General features: G+C 41.3%; 1 protein-coding gene across 1 annotated transcript; it reads left to right on the forward strand.

Annotated features, from left to right (window-relative positions):
• Window positions 1-570: 570 nt before the first annotated feature.
• crtac1b (cartilage acidic protein 1b) lies at window positions 571-21,234 on the forward strand (the record flags this gene model as incomplete). Its single annotated transcript, XM_083922599.1, has 15 exons — window positions 571-657; window positions 4,145-4,335; window positions 6,110-6,306; window positions 6,671-6,807; window positions 9,382-9,538; window positions 11,632-11,766; window positions 11,897-12,039; window positions 16,278-16,414; window positions 18,189-18,271; window positions 18,533-18,633; window positions 18,724-18,892; window positions 19,976-20,121; window positions 20,542-20,584; window positions 20,686-20,829; window positions 21,107-21,234. 15 exons carry the CDS (start codon window positions 571-573, stop codon window positions 21,232-21,234), a joined length of 1,998 nt encoding a protein of 665 aa, XP_083778725.1.
• Between the last annotated feature and the right edge of the window lie 3,807 nt (window positions 21,235-25,041).

A 25,041-nucleotide genomic window follows, 5' to 3' on the forward strand; every position in this document is an offset into this window, starting at 1 on the left:
TTGTTTGAGAAATACAAGATAACTAGATAGATATCATAATTATGCATTAAAAAGTTATTCAGTAGCATGCATCATATTGGGGATAAATTCAACAGTGTGACTTTCTATAAAAACTCCAACAACCATCAAAATTATCAAATGTTTTAAATGATCAGGGTTTTGTTGTGAGGCGGATGAGGTATTGTAGTGAGTTGTTGTACTGTGTGTCTCTGCTGGCATGAGATGTTTCATTGTCTGTAATCCACCGTGGTAAATGATGGTTGAATTGGAGCTTAACATTAATGGCAATTGTTGATTGCTCAGAGTGACTACTAAGTGTTATTCACTGAGACTGCATATTACTTTGTGTGTGTGTGTGTGCGTGTGTGTGTGTGTGTGCCTGTGTGTGCGTGTGCGTGTGTGTGTGTGTGTGTGTGTGTGTGTGTGTGTGTGTGTGTGTGTGTGTGTGTGTGTGTGTGTGTGTGTGTGTGCGTGTGTGTGTGTGTGTGTGTGTGTGTGTGTGTGTGTGTTCTGCAGTGAGGGTGTCCTTCACAGAGAAGAGCTTCTGGAAGCGTGTGTTTGAAAGTGAAGATGTTGCTGGCTCTTTGTCGCAGTGTTATCAGGATCAGAGCTGGGCATGAACGCTTCAGAAAGCATATGCTGATGTTGCACGCTGTGGTAATGGCCTCTTAATGCCAACATAAATAACCAAATCGAAAACATCTCTCTGCTTCAAACGACAGTTTTTTTTTTCAGGGCTGTTTCATGGCTGTTTTACTACAAATTACTTTATCTGATGCTTTCTATTTGTACAGTGGGACCGATTGTTGTTGACCCTGCATATGCTACATCCTAAACCCCCAATGAGTGCGTCAATTGTTTGAAAGTCACATTGCAACTTGACTTGACGACTCAAGTGGGGTGTCTTGGTTTTTACTGCAGTTAATGCGGGCCAAAGCGTCTATATGTCCTTGAATGGATAATGTAGTACCCCTCCATTTAATCAGACTGGTCTCCAGTGGCTTCAGCCTGTCCTTTAACTTACTACGGCTGAATTATTGGCAATACTTACCTTTTCTCGGATTTCTCAGACTGTTGTTGAACTGAAAAATGCTGCAGTACCATGGGGATAAAGCCGTGTTTTATATTTTATCCTTATTAGTATGCACATCAAAGTTCAGCTGCCCACCTGTGACTGTTATTATCTTAAAGGAGTTGTTTTGACCTCTGACCATCTTCACATGAAAAGAAATATGTATGTTTCCTTCTTGCTGCCCCCATGTAACATGGAGTACATGGGCAAGTGTGTAAAACTGCTTTCTGTAGTCTGGAACGGCTCAGCCCATTTGTCATTGCATCCTGCTTTAATGTGGAGAACCTGCCTCATTTTGAGCTCCCAGTTTTGTTAATTAACCCTTGCTGCTAACAGCCACATTCTACATGGCTACCAGCTCTCTTAGGCAGCGTTATCACTCGGTTGCTTGCGAGGAGAGCTAGCATGAGCCCTGGCCATATTTCTGCAGGTGTCAGCGGAGGTGCTGCCTCTCCCTGCCGACGTGCTTTTGAGAGTATTACTCAAACGGCAATGCGGTTTTATCTTAAATTGAATTGTTGAGGGTAATGTTAAAGAGCCATACATCACCCAGACACTTGGAGAAGAAAGGGAGACTCTGCAGCTGAATGGAAGCAGAGATGGGAAACGGCCCAATGGCATTACAGATGGAATGAAGCACTATGATGAAGGCTGCGTTTATAAATCCACAGGCAGAGCAAATCAAGTGTCAGCTTGTGAATGCCAGTTAGTGTGTGTGTGTGTGTGTGTGTGTGTGTGTGTGTGTGTGTGTGTGTGTGTGTGTATGTGTGTATGTGTGTGTGTATGTGTGTAAATTCATAAAGTGCTGTTGGTGATGGGTGTTTTATTTTGGCCTTAATGAGGTGACCTTTCTCAGCACAGGCACCAGAAAAAAACCTTTCTATATTACATTTCTGCAAACCACAGATACGTTGAACATATCCAGCTGGTGTCTGTTTGAGATGCACCAGGCTTTCAACTAACGCCAATGTAAACCATCAATATTAATATTAGAGGCTCAGAGCAAGTGCTCCAAGAGTCAGGTGACGTAGTGTGACTAGCGTCAAACTGAGCAAAGGCTTAAGGCATGGGAGGATAAAAATGTCTAAATGATTATCCTGGCCAAAATACTTACAATTCACGATCCTCATAATCATCAAAACACACTTAAACTCATATTATATATTTCTTAAGAAACAAATATTTGTATTGCATCACAGATGGGGCCCGTATCTTTATAATTTTTTTTTACATTTTACAAGTAAACATCCTTTTTAATTCAATGAAATTGTATTTATACTGTCAAATCATAACATAAGTTATCATAAGACAGTCTTCTTGTTTTTTAGTGATGTTAAATAAGGTAATTATACATTTTAGGGTCCCCCTGATTAAAAATGTCATTAAAAGAGTATAGTATGTCATGAAAAAATTGCGGCTGAACGGAGAGCTTATTGAATGATCAAACTTTTGTTGTTGCGGCTGATAAATACATGCACAGGGATGTTAACTGTACATGCAACAAACACTTTGACTTTATACTTCTTTTAATGGGCTACATCAAATGAGGATGGATTTTCTGTAAAAAAAATAAATAAATTCAATTTGATTTGAGCTGCTACTTATGGGCTGTGGCCAAATTATTGTTACGGTTAGAGGAAAACTGTCATAAACTGCAGGCAATTAGCTGGTCAACTCACTCATGACAATACTCATGATTATCCCGATAATGGAAATTCACCATGATTAACTTATACTCTCTATATTCTTGTAGTGAGTGTTTGTTATCGTGATCTTCGATAAAACAATTATTTTCCTATCCCCATAAGGCTCTGCCATTATAATCTCATGATAATCATATGAAGAAACAACAAACTTGAACTTCACATTTTTTTATTCTTTATCTTCGATAATGCAACACAGGCTTTGCCCAGCTGGGTTTCAAACCTGCGTCCAGATGATAAAACTCTGCTGCAGCAGAGTTCAGCACCTTGGACAGTGTTAATAATGTTGCAATTTCACTGACTGTCACTGAATTCCACCTGTACACGACTGGCAGGCAGGGAGTTGGGGTGAATGATTGGGTTAAACAAACACACACCCAACTGTTACCCAGTTTTTGTACTTAAATTACGCGACAAACATATTCATGTGAACATCGATTTTTCCAAAACCAAGTAGTTTTTGTTAGAATTCCCGTTGTGTGTGTGACTATGGCACATCAAAAAGGGACACCCATGGGTCCTGACAAAGTGTATGTGACAAGTAAGGAATGAGAAGGGGTTGCAGCGGTTCAGAAACGTTGCGATTGAACGCATCTAGAAAATGTATAATGGCGACATTTTATTCTGGTGCCTGGGTTGCCTTTGTCTCTCCTTTCTCCCCTCAGTCCCGTTTCTCTGATCTCTTTACAGTTTGGGAATCAGACCTGCCTGCACTTCACACGTCAATTGGATCAATTCCTTTATGTTCACCTTTTATCTACTGACCACTAAAAGGACACTTACACATCACACAGCCCTTTTATTCCCCCCAAAAAGCTTTCCTAATTTAGAGTTGGTCACTGTCTCTGAGGAAACAGCACCTCAGGGCTGGTATATCAGGTCGTATTGGTTTCCTCTTGGCCTCTGGCTAATGCCCTGCTCCATGTATAGATTTTCTGTCATGTAATTTCTCAGCCCGTCTGCCTTTGATGGGTCTAAGCCTGCAGAACGCTGCTGATTGCGGTGGTATATCTTCATCTTTATGTCTGAGTATAGGAGAAAGCTCTGCCAACGAACCGCCAATGTTTGCCTCGCGATGGATTCAGACAATTATTACCAAGGGCCTATGTTGCAGTTTGCATGACTTACAGTTTTTATTTGATTCTCATTAGCTTCAGCTGCCAGGACAAAAGTGTGCCGTAGTCCCGTTGAAGAGTGTTGTGTGTGAATTAGCTGGATGGGAGCTGTGATGTTCTTATGAGTGCGTGTTTTTCTACAGATGTGCAGCAGCATTGTTCTGCTTTTTAGTTTCAAACCCATTTTTGCTGCTCGACACACAGCATAATGGTAGCCCTCATCAATTTCAGCAGTGTGTTTTCCCCCCCTTTAGGTGAGGATGTTGTTGTGGCTGGTTTGGTTCCTGCCTGCCATCTCCTCGGCTCAGCGATCTGAGCCCATGTTCTCAGCTATAACCAAGACTGTCCTTCCTCCCGACTATGACAACAACCCCACCCAGCTCAACTACGGCGTGGCCATCACTGATGTGGATGGGGACGGCGACCTGGAGATATTTGTAGCTGGGTGAGAAAGGGGGAGGGATTTTGTTTAAAACAACCCTTTGTTACTCAAAGTTAGTTTCATTCAAGCTTTGTGAATCCTATATGCCTAATGCTCTTCACACGGTGTTACATGCAAGTCTTTTTTTCATTATGCACAATTAGAACAATTATAAGTGATAATCTAACTCTAAATTGGGGGCTTAAATAAAAGTACACTGTCATTTTCAGAGCTAAAATGGCAAAGGCAAAATACTTAAGGACGAAAAATGGTAAGGGTGCCGATGTCCTGAAACTCACTCAACTGATGAAAATGGATGTGATTGGATAGAGCGCCTTTGATGGGAACAGTTTGGCAAGCCTGCCTCCATCCAGTGAAGCAGCAATGAATTTTCCAATGCTTAACAGAATATAGATGGACCAAAATGACCCTGCTTAATAAATGTCATTTAGCCAAGACGTCCTATTCAGCAGGTATCCTGGACAGGAGGGAATCACAAAAGCTCATAGAGGATGTCATTTCATTGGGGGTTAGAAGAATTATGACACTATTATTATACAGTAGATGACGGAGGCACAATTCATGTGAAGGCACCGTGGTCCCACTTTTTCACTTATAATCATGTATGGCCATGTTAACAGAACAGAGAAGAGAGTTTCAAGTGTTGATTGCATATTGGTGTCCTCCTTGTAGCCTCTTTTTTGTCATTCTTATTGTTAACAGATTATGCCAAAAATATTTCCTAGGGTAGAGTTTAAAAAGCCTTTTTTAATGTCTATCCATGAGGTGGGGAAGCCATGCTCCTGGAGGGCCACTGTCCTGCATGTTTTAGGTTTCTCCCTGCTACACATTTGATTCTAATTCTCTGCTCGTTATCAAGCAGCTGAAGCTTGTCAGGGCTTTAAGAATGGTTAGAATCAGGTGTGTTACGGCAGAAACCTAAAACGTGCAGGACAGTGGACCTCTAGTAGCATGGGTGCCCCACCCCTGGTCTATCCAGATGTCTCTGAAATTTAAGGGATTTTTTGGAATCTAAATATTTAGGCAATGTTATTTGATTTTGATTGCAAGCTGTTGCTTCCCCCTGCCCTGGTGCAATAACAGGATGACTGATTTAATTGGTACACGGAAGAAACCCTAGAATTAGTTGTTAAGTCTAGGTTACAGCTACGCCAATTATAAAACATGCACAATGTGGATTTTTGAAGCTCTGAATACTTATTTTCTCTCTGACTGAATGATGTCGCCCTCAATGAACAAAGTGTACTGCAGAAAATTATTGCAGATTTTAATTGAGTGATATTTGCTAATGTCGCCAGATCACTGTCCGATCAAACCACACCCACACAGTCCTGAAGTAGCAGAGTAGCATACACTTAATAAATATTACCTTTTGGATTTAGATGCATGTTTAATTATAAAGAAATACTTTTAAAATTAAAATTGATGCAGCAGAATCAGAGATATCGCCTTTTTTGTGCCATTCATTCTTCCATGTCAAAACCTTTATACCCGCCATGCAACCTCATTGAATTACATTGTGGTGCAACTGGACTGCTGACAGTTTGTTGGTCATGCTACTAAGAAAGCTAAGCAGAAGTAAGCAGCGGGCTAGAATGAATGTTTTCAGGGGCTTTAAAAATCCACTTTTACAAAACTGAAGAAACATTAAATTGTTTACAGTATGTTTAGGCAACATCATTAGTCACTACTCATGCATTGAACAAAAAAATAAATTGCACTCCATGAGTCGTATGTAATGAAGATGTTACTGCTTGCCCCTGGTCCCTGTTGACAGCTACAACGGCCCAAACCTGGTTCTAAAGTATGACAAGCAGAAGCAAAGGCTTGTCAACATCGCAGTCGACAACCGCAGCTCCCCGTTCTACGCCCTGAGAGACCGCCAAGGTAATGCCATTGGAGTGACAGCGTGTGACATCGATGGAGACGGTCGGGAGGAGATTTACGTCCTTAACACCAATAACGCCTTCTCCGGTACAGTACATGCTTTTACACACACGGATACACTTTTACAAAAAAAAATATTGACAAATGCATGCCTCTTCTCTTGTACAGAGACAAAGCAGGAGGATCAGTATGCAGATATTAAGCTTATCTTATCTGAGTCTTCATCAGATAACAGAAAAGCTTGTGCTGCCATTAATCAATTTGAGCGCTACAGAGCACATGCTGCCAAAACCACGCCTCACCTCTATTATTTTTATAAAAATGAGAGAGGTCACTTTGAACGGAAACAACCACTTGCGTTTCCAATCACCCGCGGTTCTTGCACTGCAACAACTCTTTAATCTCCACACAATCTTCACCTGGCCTGAACTCTGCGTCTCTCCGCATCAAGGTCGGGCAACATATTCTGACAAGCTGTTCAAGTTCCGTAATGGGCGCTTTGAAGATCTGCTGAACGATGACATTAACGAACACAGAGATGTGGCCAACCGTATGGCTGGGCGCTCAGTGGCCTGTGTGGACAGAAAGGTACTACACACACACACACAGACACACACACACACACACAGAAAGTAGAATATGCAGATCCACAACACACACAAACTCCCCAGAGTGTCTTCTATGTACATGCATGGGCGCTTCTGTTTGTTTACCAGTGATAACTCATGCCCTGCCTACGCCGCCCTTCTCAGCATGTGCTATGACAGTTCATTTGGAGGGAATGGTGTGCCATTTTCTCTCTTCTGTCCATCGCACCAGTGTAATTACAGAAGCCAGGGCTCGTTTGTTTTATAGAACATCGTATGAGGGGAGGAGTGATGACTGCACACTATTGCTTTCTGCCTGTAGCATTTTCTTGCTTTCTCTCAATCCCTCTCCGATTGTTTTCTTCCTTCTTTCACCTCCTCTTTTTCACTCTCTGACTGACATGCTCACACTCTCTTTGTCTCTTATCTCGCACACACCACACAGTTCTAACTTCCAATCAGGCAACAGGATAAAGAAAGTAATACTGGGAAGAGGACAGTAGGGATTACAATAGATATTTTTTTTTAACCACAGTCCCATCTCACTGAACACTGATAGGTTGTGCAGCTGCCAAACCGATTGGAAAGATATCAGCTCTTAATGGCATAATGCTTTTAGAGGAAGCCAAACACACAATGTTTATTCTTCCATGCTAGTTCCAGCCAGACGGATGGAGAGAGAGAATACATGCTGAATAAGTTTTTATTAGAATAGATTTGGAACAACGGCAGAAGGTTGCAGAGGCCAAAAACCGAAGCCTGTTGTATAGTCGGCGGGGTAGCTAATGTGTTTGTTCTTGTTTACTCATAAATAAAGTGTTATCAGTCAGGAACAAAAGAGGGATAATTAGTCATCCAAATGTTTCATCCCTCCCAGTCTCCTTGAAAGTGACGTCCCATCATTAGTCTTATACAAACTGATGAAGGTGATATATTGAGGGGCCTTACGTTGAACTGATTGATCGGTTCACTTTGCAGTGGCAGGCAGTTTGCAGCTTCTGAAAAATGTGGATATTTAAAAGCTGGAATAAGTGAAATACGTTTCATTAAAAAGAAATAAAAACCCTACCGTGGACTGATGTAAAGGGCATGCAGTCTCATATCTCTGCACCAGTATGCACTTTGCAGGCATGCATGTTACACTATTCACAATGCCAATTCCAGTGACGGAAATTAGCCTTGGGTGAAGACTTATTGAAAAATCATTGACTTTTAAGTTTGTTAAGTAACTGCCAGTGGCCTTCAGGTCTTTCATTCCAGTTAATTCTCATTGTGTCAAGTGTGTGCGTGTATGCGTGCAACCCACTCCTCCCACCTCGGCAGGCCGTAATGTGACGCTTCATGACATTTTACATTAACTAAACTCATTTACTTTTCTTGTCTTGTAAAAATCTAGTAAAGATACAGTAACACAAACAGTGAAATGTTGTGTATTTGTGCGCGTTTGCATATGTGCATGTGTTTGTATTGATTGATATATGCTAGGCCTAGTGGGAAAGCTCATTGAAATCCAGTTTGTAGTCTATTAGTGTGGTTCCGTCTGTGAGTTTGTGTCTGCAGGGACTCCGACTGATAATGGAGTGTGAAATTAATCTCCAAAGGGAGGCAGCGGAAGGAGTAGGGAGACAGGCTGAGAGAGAGAGGGTATAAAGGGTAGGAAACGGGTAAAGGGAGATAAAGGGGAAAGAAAAGGTCTGATTGGGGGAAGGTGAAACTGTGCATAATATTCAAAAAGATAGAAAAACAATAAAAGATGGTTGAAGGATAAGTGTGGTGTTACAAATACGGTATTAACTATAAAACTACTGCGCTCAACCTTTTATTTGGCTTTTGATTTACAGCCACTTTCATTTATTTTTTTCAACAATGTATCAAAGAATGACGTAATAATAATGTGTAAAAAATATATTTTTGTAAATTGGATGAAGTACCCCAGTCCCCAGGACCGAGTTTGGGAAAAATACCTTCATGTACTCTACTCCCACCGTCTGGAACGGTCTTCAAAAAAACACTAAAATTACAGGAACTCATCAATTTTAATGATTTTAAAACTAGGCTCGCAAGTTTTATAATAGCACATTTTGGAGTGTGTAAATGTTTAACTGCGTAGTATTTTTTCATCATATAATTATTATTCCAGTGTGTATTGTGTTGCACTGTTGTTTTTTGTTCTTGTTTAACATGATATCATCCCTCTCCTTGTCGTCCTCCTCCTCTTCCTCCTCAATGTCGTCCTCCTCCTCCTTCTTCTTCACCACCTTCTGGACTGTATTTGTCTATTTTTCTCATGTCTGTGCTGTTTTTGTCTGACATTTCTTTCTTTAATGCTGCCATTTTTGCCAGGCCTTGCTCGAAAAAGAGGTCATTTGATCTCAAGCAATTCTTGCCTGGTAAAAATAAAGGGGAAATAAAACTGACTCTTTAAAGTTTGGCAGAATCATCAAATTATCTATCAACTCACACTGAGCCACACATGGCATCTGTGTACATTAAATATATAATATTTATATATTATCTTATATATATAAGTACAGTATATTAAAAATGCAAACCGTATTTGTTCCCCCCCCCCCAGGGTTCAGGCCGTTATGCTATCTACATAGCCAACTATGCCAGTGGCAATGTGGGTCCTCATGCTCTCATTGAAATGGACGAGGCAGCGAGTGATCTTTCACAGGGTGTCATTGCTCTGTCCAACGTGGCAGAACAGGCCGGAGTCAACAAGTTCACCGGTAGGTATGAAGAAATTACAATGCGTGTGTATGTGTGTTTGTGTGTGTGTGTATGTGTGTGAGAGAGAGAGAGAGAGAGAGACGTAGCCCATCATCCAGTGCTACTGGACCTTGAGTCTGATTTACACAGACACCTGCAGAGGAGCATGTGCTTGTACCCGGAGATTCTGAAATATAGGACTTCAGTACAGAGACGGTGCTATATGAGAGACGAGTATACGGTGAAGCTGGAGAGGTGCCAGGCGAGAAATAAAAAGGAGAAAGCATGAGATGAAAGAGAATATGATGAGTTTAAGCGTAAGAGAAGAAAGAGAAGAAGTGTTAGTGGGCTCTTTTGGCCGAGTCAGCTATTTACTCTGGTCAAAGTCACCAGCGAAGCGAAGGGCGGCGCGCACATACATCAGGCCAGATCTTCGGCCCAGAGACGGCATCTATCACAGCCTGCTGTGGTTCCCCCCAGACAAGTATGTGGGCGTCACTTCAGCACACTGCCTTAGCTCAGTTAGTCTGATCTGAGTGGGACTGTATGCCAGAAAGGGAAACCGAGATTTTACAGATTGGTCAATGAAAACACACCTGACCCTCCTACTGATTGGTTTATAACAGTAAAATCACTGCTGAGAAGAAGCAGCATTCCCTGTCGGACATTTTTAGTTGACAAATCACTCAAAAATCTTAGTAATTTTACATCATCCTCACTTTAAGTAAGACACATATACTGTGCATATACTGTAACATAAACTGCCCCTCATATCCCACCAAAGTCTATTGTTGTATCTTATTCTTATATGCTACAGTTTATGTGCATTGTTTTCAAAGCGTTTTAAATTCCCCTTGTCTCAAATGTTGAATCGTTTTTTTAAGCCGCATTGCTCTAAAGGCTGTTGCTCTTTTGGGGAAATAAAGATCTAAACTGCCATTATGTAAATGCTTTTTGAAACTAAACAGATCACCTTGAAATAGATTTTTTACTTCCCGAGTAGTACTGAAATTCATCACCGCGTCTCACAGCTCACTTCCCTGGCTTGCATCAACACTTCACTTAACCCTGTGATGGATACCTGTTTGGGTATAGGAGAGGAGAACAATAAATGCCAAAATGAATGATTTCCCCATGATCTCTTTCTTTGATAATAACGCTCCCTCTATGATACCTTATTGTTACCATTGAAAAGTCCTTGACGCTGGTGTCCAAGTAAGTTTTAGAAATGGAGGACGACTTTGAATATAAGCATAACAGAATCAATCTTCATCATCCATGGATCTTTTTTACATGCAGGATGTCATCTAAGCCACCAGAGGGGCAGGGTGAGCCAGCCCAGAATTGCTGTGAATGATGTACTGTGGTCGGCTTTGTCGTCAAACTGCCGTTAATCAGAGCAGAGGGACAGGCAGTGAAGTTGTATATCTAATGGTTACATATCTCTGGAGAGACATTAGTGGTTTATGGCCATAGGGGGCGAGTGATATTTGTCTGGGCTGATGGAGCGGGCCAGTAAATCAGGAGCGAGTCCCGACTCACGGTACTGACTCTGCATGCTGGAAGGGCAATCAAAGCCCTTTCAACTCCATAATTAGACTCCGCCCGGTCTCAGATGAGACACTTTAGTGAAACACTTCACTTTATAGAATGTCATTGGAAAATCCTGGGGTGATATTGAGAGTGTATTGAACAGTCACAAAGATCTTTTCAAAAGAAAATTGCTGTTAGGTTTTGGTTAATGCAAAAAATTCTCAGCGTGTCGCGTCATTGTATTTGCACTTGTGCCTGGATGTGCTTATCGATGTGTGTGTGTGTGTGTGTGTGTGTATGTATGTGTGTATGTGTGTGTGTGTGTGTGTGTGTGTGTGTGTGTGTGTGTAGCATATCAGAGTCAGTGTCTGTGTCAGCAGAAAGACCTGCCCTGCTTTGAGGAAATGGTCTGGAAAGACAGTAATGATCTCTCGCCGTTCACTTTCTGATCTTTCTCCCTCTTTTCTCTCTGTTGTTTCACCTTCATTTCTTTTTTCTAAAATAGTATGTTCACCCTGTATTATAACGGACTCATTTTCTCTTACCGTTGAGCCTCGTCTCTCTGTCTCCGTTTGTGCAGGAGGGCGAGGTGTCGTGGTGGGGCCCATTGTCAGTCAAACCTTGTCCGATGTGTTTTGCGACAATGAGTACGGACCCAACTTCCTGTTCAGGAACAATGGAGATGGTACTTTTACTGATGTGGCGCAGCAGGCTGGTGAGAGGAACACTTACAGTTTAATGCATCATAGCTTTAGATCAGTTAATTATACACCTGCAAAAACAATACATAAGGTCGGCTTTATTGTATGATAGCGTATAGATGGTGTATTATCATTTACCTGTAGGTGTGGAGGACCCTATGCAGCATGGCAGAGGGGTTGCCCTAGCAGACTTCAACCGAGATGGCAAGACAGACATCGTCTACGGGAACTGGAATGGACCTCACCGCCTGTACATGCAGCTGAATAACCGCAAACAGAAGTTCAAGGTGGGTCCAAATGTGTTTAGCAACATTTAATGCACACAAAAGTCAATAGTTACACAAAAACATCTTGATGCAATATCGGCTTTAAGGTCTCAGTATGCATCAAACGAACATGGTGGATTGATGTTAATGTTCGCACTTAAAGGTAAGGTGAGAGGCAGGAATAAATTAATGTGGACGTGGGCACAAATGTTCGGTTGTACACAAAAAAAATACAAAGTTGTATGAAGAGTGAAAAAAGGGAGCTTTAGAGGAAAGTTCAAATTCAAATAACTTTTTACGCCTCAGCACACCAGGCTGACGCCACGCATAGAGTGGGCGTAACTGTCCCCCTTCCCAATTCCACTGCCATGAAGAAGGTTCAGACAGCATTAGACAATCTGACAAGCACTTCAAAGCATACTGAGGCCTTTATTAGCAGTTGAACGAAAGTTCAACATACCCTACCTCATGGCACTAACCATGTAGACAACACAACCTCACACCTTAATGAGAGACTAGCTCAACTGAAAGACATCCAAAAGGGCATATATGAGCGTTCTATTTAATGTTGGGAAATGGTCGCAGTCTTAAATAGGGGGTAAACATTGTGAAACGAAACCACATAAGTTCGGGCAACAAAACCACTTGATGAAGGTTAGGAAAAGATCATGTATTGGCTTGAAATGAGTCAAGGATGAGACTACGTTAAGGGCGGTCAGGAGTACCACAAAAAGTTGGCATGATTTAACTGTAAGCCTGCGCATTAAAATTGCGGTGGACCAGCATCAAAAACAACAACAACCGTGTATCAAGGTAGTGGATTAGCTGATTGAGCGGCAACAGCAGAGGGCGGAGGCAGTATCATATCACTGTCACGCCAGTTCATTTTGAAAGCGCAACGGCCCATGGGAAAACACTCACATCATCACTCACACTGGCCAATGCTGTAACTTCATCACTCAGTGAAAAGTAGTTCCAATGAAAACAGGCAGGTCTGTGGATAATACAAAGAAACCAGCACTCGTTTATGACCCACAGGCTTTGTATCAAGGATTCCCCCATCAGGATTTCAGGCACAAATGATGTAGAAGAGTTTCAGGGTGAGTTATTCTTCAGGATGTCAAAAGAACAATGCAACACAAAGACAGCAAGTCTCACCTTTTAACACTGTGAATCCCATGAGCCATCAATGCTAAAGGATGGCGTGTGTATAAGCACGAGTCAGTGCTGGCCCACGTTGAGGATTGAGTGGGATTTAAAGATGGAGCCGCGGTGATTTACTCAATGAACGACGAAAGACACCTCCTGTGAGACAGCCAGCAGTGTGCGTGTGTTTTTGTAGTATAGCAGTAGAGACAGAGACGGGCTCTGCTGTGTGTAAATCTGCGGAGGTTTCATGCTTGGTGATCTATCTGTCAGCAGCTGCGACTGCATCTTTTACCAAAGAGATAAACGTCACAGGAGACATCTTTATAGGGGTCAAATAAGGGGTTAATGTGTGATGCTTAGCCCAGAGACAATTCCATCAGCGTCTCACACACACACACACACACACACACACACACACACACACACACACACACACACACACACACACACACACACACACACACACACACACACACAGACACACACACACACACAAACAATGCACTCTAATACACACACAAACACACAGAAGACAAATTGAATTAGATAGCCGGTATTTTTTTAAACAAAGATTGCTAAATCACAAGCCCACAACACATTTAAGACCCCTTTCCCCCACACAAACTGACACTCCCTCTAGCCGTGTTGACCTTTGGCATGTATAATGAAGCTGTTGTATCACTCCAGTAAACCGCTAATTAAATTGGGCTGAAACAGCAGCCTGCCTGGGTAGTGGAAAGTGCCGATTAGGCCTGTTCGTGCCTTAATTAAAATCTATTGCCGAGGGTTTCCTTTCCTTGCAGCAGGCACACACATGCAAAAACACACCCACACATACATAATATGAATTTAAAGAGATGGAAAAGGTTCCAATTAGCAGTTTCGATTTCTAAGTTATTGTGTACCAAACCAGAGCAGGAATAATCTATTATTTACACAGTTATTACAATTAATCAGACAATATAATGACTACTATATCTGAGGAATTAAAAAAACAAATACATGAATATTATTATGTTTAATTAATGCAGTTTTTATAATTAATTGTTTTGTGGGAGTAAATCTACGTTAGTTAACTTATTTATTTCTCCAAACTTTCTCCCATCTTATCCTGTAAACCTCACATTTTTATGTATTTGTATTTTTATTTATATCTTTAAGCTCATTGGCTAATCTACAGTCCACATTAAAACATAAACATACAAAAAAATAAACAAATCAACTTGAATATACAAACATGCTTACACACAAACAATTGGCATACATTGGCATACTGAATACACATACACACACACACACACACACACACACACACACACACACACACACACACACACACACACACACACACACACACACACACACACACACACACACACACACACACACACACACACACACGTATGTGCTCGTATACAACAGCAATATTCCAAACTACTAACAATACAATATAATAGTGTGTTGATAACAGTAAAATTACATTACAGACATTAAAAATCAACTGCCATACTCTTATTGAATGAATCGTTGTAATTAATTCCATAATTTAACAGTTAAAAAACAGTTAATAAAAGCCCCTTTTCCATTTCAGTTTTTATCTTTGGTAGTACATAATGATTATTTCTTATTCTTATGTTAACCTGATTTGTATCTCGTACCAATAACAGTATGTCTTTGAAACTAACTTGCTCTTTAAACTTGAATTTTTTTCCCCATGTCACTTTCTCTTTCCTTATAGCACATCTATTCATCCACCTTGTAATATAGTAAATTTAGAACTGTCCCACCCTCCATTGTGGCCCTCAGTTGGCCATCCCCTCTCCTTCACCTGTGAAGCAGAAGGTCACTGTGAGCCCTCCCTACCCCCGGCTTTATGAGCCTTATAATTAAAACAGGGAGTAAATACTGGAGGGAGTGAAGGGCTGCTCTATAACTCTTTCCCGACTTATCACTGTGTCACTGAAGCGGGGAGATATCCGTTACTTTCTTGTGCAAAAACCCCTCTGCTGAGGAGACTTTTTTAGGGGGGCAGGAGGGCTGCAGTCTACGTTTCTGATGCCAGAGAACGTAAAAAAGGACCTTTGTTCTTATCTTTAGGCTTTAGATTAGCCAGGGTGATTTACAATGAGTGAGTGAGCAGATGACAGATCAGCGTCTAACTCAAGGACTGGACACTGATTATTGATGGACATGTTGTGGAGATTAAACTCATGACCTTCAGGTTAAGGAACAGCCTCTCTAGCCACTATATCATTTCACAGTCCAAGACAAATTTCACTAAGGTGACAGCAAAGTATGTATATCATATCATATTGTATCATATCGAATTGTAGCATCACAAATATACCTGTAAGATGTAATAACAGCAGGTTCATGTGAAAATCCTCTTAAACATGACTGTCTCTCTGGTGCTCTTACACCACACAACACTTTGGGTATGGACCTAATTTTTCTGAGTAGACTACAGAATAAATATATAAATAAATATAATTTAGAATATGCAGTCATCAGCCTATGGATTTACTGGATGTTTATGAAAGTGTGTCATTTGCATTGCCATACCATACGACGTATAATTTTTCTTAAGGGGGAAAATGCTCTGGCTTCTTTGTATGTATTCTGCTTTTTTGTTTTCAGTCACAATCATCTTGAGCGTTGCTAAGCTCCAGATGCAGAGACTGTGCCGTTGTGAAATAGATTAGAATAGATAGTGGAGACAGCGGAAGGGGGGAGACGCAAGCTTTATCACAGCACTGTACATCCGCTAAGCCGGACTAATATACTTAAGAACCCTAAACCTTGCTCTTACCCAAAATCGACAATAATAAATAATTAAACTACAATAGCATTCATTTAAAGAGAAAAAAATTCTTAATTATATGAGAGAAACTAAGAAGTTTAGGTGTGAAGTAATATCCCTATGCACAAATATGTGACGAGCATGGCAATAAAGAACTATTTTGTGATCTGTACACCTGCAGTACAGGTCACTCTGTGATAAGAATTGTGTTATAAACATTCATTTTAAGCATTTGCTTCTATATATGCATGTGTGTGTATGTGTTGTGGTTCACTGATGCACCGTACCATGTGTTTGTTTTTCTTCCCAGGACATAGCATCTCAGAAGTTTTCTATGCCGTCGCCGGTTCGCACTGTCATGGTTGCTGACTTTGACAATGACAACGAGCTGGAGGTCTTCTTCAATAACATTGCCTACAGGGGCCCCTCCGCCAACAGGCTCTTTAGGTACAATATAACATAACACATGCGCGCGCACACACACACACACACACACACACACACACACACACACACACACACACACACAAACACACACATGTCGTACATGTATGATAATCAGTTTTAATAGCACTTTGATCATGAGCTTAATGGGCTACTCCTGCGTTTTGATTTAATATTCTAAAAGTGGGCTTGGGAGAATTTAAAATTCACAGCCAAGGATACTTATCTAGTCTGGCATCCCGCCTCTTCCTGTACACATGAATGAATCTTTCATTAAGACAGTTTTAGGTCTCTTTTGGCTCACAGTTTGGCTTCCTCTCTAGATAATATTAATTAACTCAGCTCTCAAAATTGAATATATGATACATATCAATATTATGACTTCATAATAGAATAAACTCATCCTGTCTGAATCTGATCTGGCATATTTTTCTGAACAGCATGCAGGTCATGATGAATGTTGCCATGAGCTGGTGGGTCAATTCATACTGAATATCAATGATCAGGGTAAGGCCCAGAGGTTTCCTTGATCACAATATTCATGCAGGTCATTGGAGGAGAATTTGTCTTTCAGGGCACGATAATGTCCCACAGGGGTCACAGATCCACAGCTCGTGGCTCTGCCATTGTCTAGTATGAAGATGAATCAGCTCATTTTATTTTCTGGCACTGAAAAAAGCGCAAACTATTGTGGCCAAGCTAATTAATTAAATACAACTAATCAATATTTAGCTGAGCAGAGGGGTTTAACAGCCAGGATCAGCACATTAAATGCAGTGTGAAATGAAATTATAACTTGAGGAAACTTGGACATAGAAATGCTTTGTCACTAAAGGTAAAGGCACTAAAGGTAATGTGCATTTAATGTCTTTAACTCAAGGGCACATTTAAAAACTTTTGCCCAAAGTGCTTTAGAGAAAGATGGTAATTATAAAAAGATAAAAGAAGTGGTTCACCCCTGTAATAAATACAAAAGAGACACAAAATAAACGTATATCTGAAGTAAAGAGGACATTCTGAAACTTGTGGCTTATCATTTGTCATGCATTGTTATAGCTGACAACAGTACACATAGGAAAGGGGAGGAAAATTATGAATACTAGGGCCAGACTTAACTTCAAATTGTATCTATTTATTTTCCCTTTTGTCCTTCATGTTACAGTAGATGACATCTGAGTGTTTAATACCGTAGTGGAAGACATATTATGATCATTTAAAGCATCATTAAAGCAGGAATACCACAATGCATAAATATTCCATTAAAAGTAAAAGTCTCTATTCGAAAATCTACCCAAATAAAAGTATTAAAGTATTGTCAGCAAAATGTATTTAAAGTATCAACAGTAAATAGTGAATGAGCCCTATGTATTATATGATGATATATTACATTACTGGTGTATTATCAATCAGGCATAAAGATCTATGCAACATTTTTAATGTTGTAGCTTGTCAAGTGGAGAAAATGTTACCTTACCTACTGTTTGATAGTTTACTACTACTATATTACTATTTTATAAACTGATCGTATGTTCTGTATGTACAATTTTAATCTGTAGAGTAGCTGTTGACAAATAAATGTAGTGGAGTCAAAAGTAACATGTTTTTCTCTTAAATGTTTAAAATTTAAAGTACCATAAAATTGAAATACTCAAAATTGTGATTAAGTACAGAACTTGATTAAGTGAAGCTTAATCCAACACTGCTTTCTTTCCAACACTGCTTATATATTTATAGTACTGTGTTCTGATGGGTAATTGCTGTGATGTTGACTTGACAGGGTGAGCAGGAGAGAGCATGGAGACCCCCAGATAGAAGAGCTGAATGTTGGGGAGGCATCAGAGCCTGAAGGGCGAGGAACTGGTGAGTTTTGCAAGACAGACAGCTGTCTGACAACTGTGATAAGCAGTGCGAGAACAAGCTTCATCTGCTATTCCAACATCTGACCATTAGATGGCACCAGAGCTCCACCAGGGGTTTCCTCATGTGCTTCATACAGTAAAAAGAAAAAAGCCTTGTTACCCATATTTAGTTCTGTTACAGTGGAAACGTGATGTTTCCCTGCATGAGGATCATACATAAAATGTGGGTTGTTTCATGAAGTGTTTAGTTGTGTTATTACAGGAGCCGTAGCCACAGACTTTGATGGTGATGGGCACCTGGAACTGCTGATATCTCATGGTGAAAGTGCAGCACAGCCGCTGTCTATCTACAAAGTCAACCAGGTGAGTATTTGTGACAGATATAAAAAGCCTCAAAATCAGTTTCACCCCTAACCCAAACCAATCCCTTTCCTCAATGTGCCTGTATCTTAGGGGCTCACTAATGCTTGGTTGCGAGTGATACCCCGGACCAAGTTTGGTTCTTTTGCCAGAGGAGCTAAAGTGGTGTTGTACACTAAAAAGAGCGGCCCACACACACGGATCATCGATGGTGGCTCAGGGTACCTGTGTGAGATGGAGCCTGTTGCCCACTTTGGCCTTGGTAAGTTTTTATTTCAGCAATTAAAGGACACAAAACAATTGCAGGGATTGAAACTGTAACCTCTTAGTGACATCTTCATGTTGCATATTTTAAGTCACAGCCCAAAAACCAATATTCACTTTACAATAATATACATTTAGGAAAAGAGGAAAATTCTCAAACCTGCAAATGTTTGCAATAGCTTTTTTGTTTGATGAATGAATGTTGAAGTCTTATTGTTGATTTAGAGTCTGTTGAGTGATTTATTAACTGTTAACTGATTAATTGACTAACCATGTCAGCACTGCTTTTTGCTATAGTAAGGGCAAAACAGATAAAGAGAAGAGGACATAATGTGCATTACAGATAGTAGCAGTGAGAAGGAAAATTAAAGCTCCATGTGGAAAGCATATTTTAATATCTCTAGCCTGATTGGACACCCGTGGGAGACTTAGTTGTCTGTGGGAGGAAGCTGGGTGGACAAAAGAGATTACGGACAGGTGCTGCAGCTGGAAGCCGGCCTGGTTCGTGGGGAACCAGCTCTTTGTCAGCTGGAGGCCATCCAGGCCTGGTAGCTCAGCCACCGCTGCTTTCTGGCTCTGTTCTTTATCAGGACTCATGGAGCACAACATTACACACAACTCTGGAGCCTCTCCATTTTAATGCTTGATTACTCATAACACACTTCGCAAACTTTCCACATCTTCATGCCATCAGGACAGACCTCTGCACTTGAAAAATGCATCACTACCGGTATTTGATATACACTCCTCACGATTAAATAAGAGGGTGACATACGGGTGCAGAACAGGTGAAATATTCTTCGGCTCTCAGGCAGCACACCTGCTGAGTAGATTACTGTCTAGCAAGGTAATTCAAGATATGTTTACATTAGAAAGGCCACTTTGATTAAAGGCTGCAGAGGCCTTCTGTAGAGGGGCTTTCTGATTTAAATAGTTAGTGAGTAGAGTGCCACTCTGTCTCTTATTGTGTTTGTGTCGGTGAAAAAGAGAAAGGAGAATGCTTTATGAGTCCGCAACAATCACTAAAGAAGATACAAATGTTTCACTGTTTGTCTTGTGTCTGTGCTGTGTGTCTGACCAGGTAAGGATGTTGCCACCAATATCGAGGTGTACTGGCCGGATGGTCGTTCAGTGGCCCGACCCCTGGAGCCTTCAGACGTCAACACAGTGCTGGAGATCCAGTATCCAAGAGATGAAGAGGAAATCACTCCTACTGTGGAAATAGAGGTATAGCAGTGATTCATTGTCAATTCCCATCACCCCATCATGGCGCTCCCATTGGTAATGTCAAACAAGTAATTTAAGCATTTCACTTAAGATGAGGGGGCTCAAATGAACACGTAGACTCCGGGCATACTGTGTGTTACCTTTGTGTACCTTTTACACTTTGGAAAAGAGCGCTCTATTCAGGATGGTCAACAGTTATCCTTTTCTCAAGGGTGCAAGATCCAAACCATGTACCCAAAATGTCCAACCATCTGAACAGAAGCATTTGCATTAGTTGTTTCTCCACTCAGTTTATCAGGGTTTTCCTCTATTTGTCACACGTCTGTAGAATGACATAAAAAGAATTTACACATAGTGGGTTTAAAGGATTTTCCATTCAAAATAATTATTGTTTCTAATTTCACTGACTGTGTCTTACAGTGTGGTCATGGGTTTGCTCTGAATGAGAATGGCCGCTGCACAGGTCAGTTCCAAAGTCTGTTGACCACTCTATGCTTGTGTCCTTGTTTAAAATCCAGGCAAAAAGTGTCTTTTCTTCCCTTGTCTCGTCTCCCCCTCCCTCAGATAAAGATGAGTGTACCCAGTTTCCCACTGTGTGTCCCTCTGACCGCCCTGTCTGCACCAACACCTATGGCAGCTATAAGTGCCGCGCCAAGAGGAGATGCAACCAGGGCTTTGAGCCCAACGATGATGGGTCAGCCTGTGTGGGTGAGTGGTCCTGGCAGAGTCAGGGTAGACTTAGCTGGATTACCAAGATCAGGAGAACAAAGGAAGTCCTGCCAGAGAACGAGATGCCTTAAGCTGGCTTAATACTCTGGTTTTGAGTAAAGCCTTAGAGTTGCTAACATTCCTCTAACCGTGTCCCCTCTCTGCACCCCGCTGTCTTGCATGACTAACTCCCCCATGTGAACGAGCTCTCTTTCAGCCATAAAGACGCAGATGTTGGCTAACTTTCCCGTCCTCTGTTTTGCCTCTTTCTCTGCAGCCCAGGTGGCTTACTTTGGGGGGACACGGTCTTCTGGGGAAAGCAAGTGTTCAGGCCTTTTTTTGTGGATGCTCCCCGTCTCTGTGCTACCACTCATCTCTACCCATCTCCAGACAGGACAACTGTAGCCATCACAGTCTCCTCCCCTTTCGAACTCTCTCCACTGCTCAATGGGGATGTACAGAAACTTTTGGAGCAAACCTTTCACTGAAACATCAAATCCTTCTGTGGATCTCTGCTATCTTTTTTCCATCAGTTATTTAAAGCCTTGCCCCCTCCTCACCGCTGCCATGCGTCACCTCTTGGCTCCCGGCCCCCTCTGGACTATAAAGAAACACACAGGGAGCATGCTTGCTGGGAGCTAAAAACTAACTGTGTCACAACCGCAGAGCCCTCATGTCATCACCTGGCACTTATCTTAGTGGGACCTGAACTAAGGCCAAGTCAATAAGAGAAGTTGCAGCGTGTAAACCACTGCACATACAGTACAGCAGACAGGTCTACTTGCTTCACTGTCCACATTCATTAGAGACACGCTGAGAACCCATCTGTATCTCCACAATGCCACTGTGTTAATCCTTACAATGTCACTCTCATTCTTATTATGGGCTTACTGGGATGTTGAGGAACACCAGGTGTCCGAGCTCTACGTTTTGTGTTTATGTGTGAGTGTGCACTGCATCCAAAGAGGCAGACGGGTAGAGTAACATATGCCAGACCATCTGTCTCCGATGGCAGGTTACTTTTGTTGCCTATGAATAGTACAACAGCAAAGTGAAGAATATAAACACACGTGTATGTATGTGAGCACAAGAATAGGCTGGAAGAATTTTTTTTTTTAAGTACAATAGCCTGAGGGTGTACTTGAAACATAATTTATTTAAAAAATTTTGAAGGTATAATATGTATAAATGAATACAAAAGTAATCCGTCTCAATCATCACTTATGTCCCACTAGAAATGTGTGGTGGTGGTATCTGCAGAGACCCTGCCCTCTGCCTGGATTTTCTGTTTACTTCCTATTTAGAGAGGGGCAGGGACTTGTGACACCCACCCCCCTCAGCGTCAGATACTGAAGCAAAGAACACAGGCATCTGGACCCATACAGAGCTGACACACACACACACACACACACACACATACACACACACACACACACACACACAGACACACACACACACACACACACACACACACACACACACACACACACACACACACAGAGACTGGACTGCATATACTCATAACTTGACAGTGAAGCACCTTCTGGCAGGTCTCTGTGGAGCTATGTGCATGTTTACTTGTGCTTTAAACATAACTGCCGTGAACAATCATAAATTACCGCTTTATTTTTGAGATTTACTGCTTTATCCTCACTGATCGGCGCTCTCTTCACTCACACACGCGCTTGACCATCGCTGCCCTCTCTCCGGTTGTTGAGCCATGGAAGAATGCTGTAAGCGATACCTCCTATGTATTATACCTTTAAATAATTTGCCACATAATGCAGGACTGTACATTTTATATATATCAGCTTAAATCCCTTACTTAGTATTTATTTCTTATTTGACCATTTAAATAATGGTCAGGTAACAATAACGTGAAGACAAAAGAATGGGGATATTGTTTATAGTTATTGTTTATAGTTTTTAGCAAATATTACTCAGTAACAGTATTTGAACAGTTTTTGTAGGGAAATATTTTCAGCTTGGTATTTATCAAAGCAGGATGGTGTGCAGCACAACAAACTACAGTGCCCATATTCAGTGTAATAAAAATAACATTCGGTCAATGCAACAGCGTGGCTTGCTGACGTTTTTAATAATGTTTGAATAACGGTGGTCTGTGGAACAGAGGTATGAACTGTACGGTCAATTCATTGTTGATTAATTGACGAAAAAAAAGAGTAAAATATCACCCGACATATCCTTTAAATTGTGAATACTAAATGACAATCAACAAACACTCTGACCATTTAAATTAAAAAATAGCAAGGAGCAAAGACAAAAGGAAGAAGGTAAGGCTATTTTGGGGGGAGGCGGGGGGCTGCAAGACTGAAATTAAGACAAGTTCACCCATTACTCTAATGGATGTGAGACAGAAAAGGCTGGGCCCCTGACATGGTCGGGAGAATGGGCACTCCCAAAACCTACTTTACTCATATCAACGCATGCTCTCTCTCCTATTAAACACATACATGTAAACTGAGAGAGACTTATGGTACTCACTGACGGGGCCTACAAATGCTGTATATTACCTTACGGTACATTATTCTTTGGCTTAAAGCCATTTCCAGCTCCCGCTTATTCTTTGAGTCAGGACATTAACTCCATCATTAGCTAATAGTTTTATGATTAAGGTTTAGATCAGTACATTTTTCAGGTCATGTGGCTGGCTGCCTGCAGAGTTTTTTCTGCTCATGACAGATACAATTTCAGGAGAAAGGGGTTCATTATAAAACAGGCTACATTTTACTAAAGCAACAATATTTCAATGTTTATTTTTGTTGTTTTATTAATGAATATTTTGAATCAAAATAAGACGTGGTTATCATTGCTTATATTTAGGATGAACATGATTACTGCTGGCCAGGCTGTTGTCATACCCAGGGCGTCAAATAACGCAGTTTTGATGGTGATTGGCATTGACGCACCAGGGTGGCTGGTGCGTCGGAGCCATTCCATGTAAAGAGGATGGTCGGGGTGGTGGATGGGTCAAAAAAACACCGGACTTTCACCCAGGAGACCGGAATTTGTGTCCCGTATATCCCATGCGTCATGGTAGATATGTTTCAAATACACGTATTATATAACCCCACCCATGATCTTTCCCTAACCAAGTGGTTTCGTTGCCTAAAACCTAAACATGTTGTTTTATGTGAGTTCACAATGTAAACGTGTTATAAAACAGCAACTGGGAGCACCAGGAGCATAATCCCCCCCCCCCCTCTTTGAGCTGATTCTTTGTTTGTTTGTTTCGCATAGCGTTCATGGTGAAGCCCTCAACACATTGCAGTAACATACTTGAACCACTTGTCTTTTATTCAACACTACGAACACCTTTGTCTCGTTGCCCCATGAAACTTTTCAGAAAGTTCATAAAGATGACTTAAAAATGAAAACATTGTTCTCCAGACTATGTTGCAGCAGGCTGACTGACATTTTTTGCTTTCACATTATTCTGCAGGGGAGAATCAGCTCTCCTCTCAGAATTCCCACTGCAGAAACAGCACAGCACAACCATCTTATCCAGAGCTAGACTGCAATCACTGTCACAGCAGAGGATAGATTCATCAATTGTTGGCAAGTACCGTCCTCCAGAGCAGGGCCTGTGTGTAAGTATGCTTGTGCATGTGTGTGTTTCATGGATTTCTCCCTATTCACTCGCTGAGGCAAGTGTTATATATTTTGGGAATATTTGGCAAAACAACCCTCATACATTCCATTTAAGAAACAGCACCAAACTGGGCCCCTTGACATCCCAGAGCCTGCTAATGAGCTGGACCCAAACCACAGATGCCACCTGTAAATATCAAACATCTCAGCTGAGATTTAGAGACTGAACTTATTCCTCTCTGAGACATTTTTAATGAAAACTAAGAGGCAACAGAGCATGAGAAACGAATAAACAAACAATGATGGATGTGTTCATGCAATTAAAATGACTCACTACGGATCTCTGCTGGAACCACGTCGACAATGTCGTCATGCTCGCTGTGTAAGCCAAAGACTCTTTGGAGGAGAGAGAGACCAGGGGTTCAGAAACATCACGTCCACTAAAGTCACGTAGTTGAATGTTTGCTCAGAAATGTTCCTTAACAAATATGTCACAGAGGTTCAACTGAGGTTGCTGTAAAGATGTTATTGTACAGACAGAATGAAAACTTTTTTGTAGTTTGAATCACATTCTTGGGTCCGACTTAAACCAAGCTCACA

The sequence above is a fragment of the Echiichthys vipera genome, assembly GCF_963691815.1.
Source record: "Echiichthys vipera genome assembly, chromosome: 11".
NCBI lineage: Eukaryota > Metazoa > Chordata > Actinopteri > Perciformes > Trachinidae > Echiichthys > Echiichthys vipera.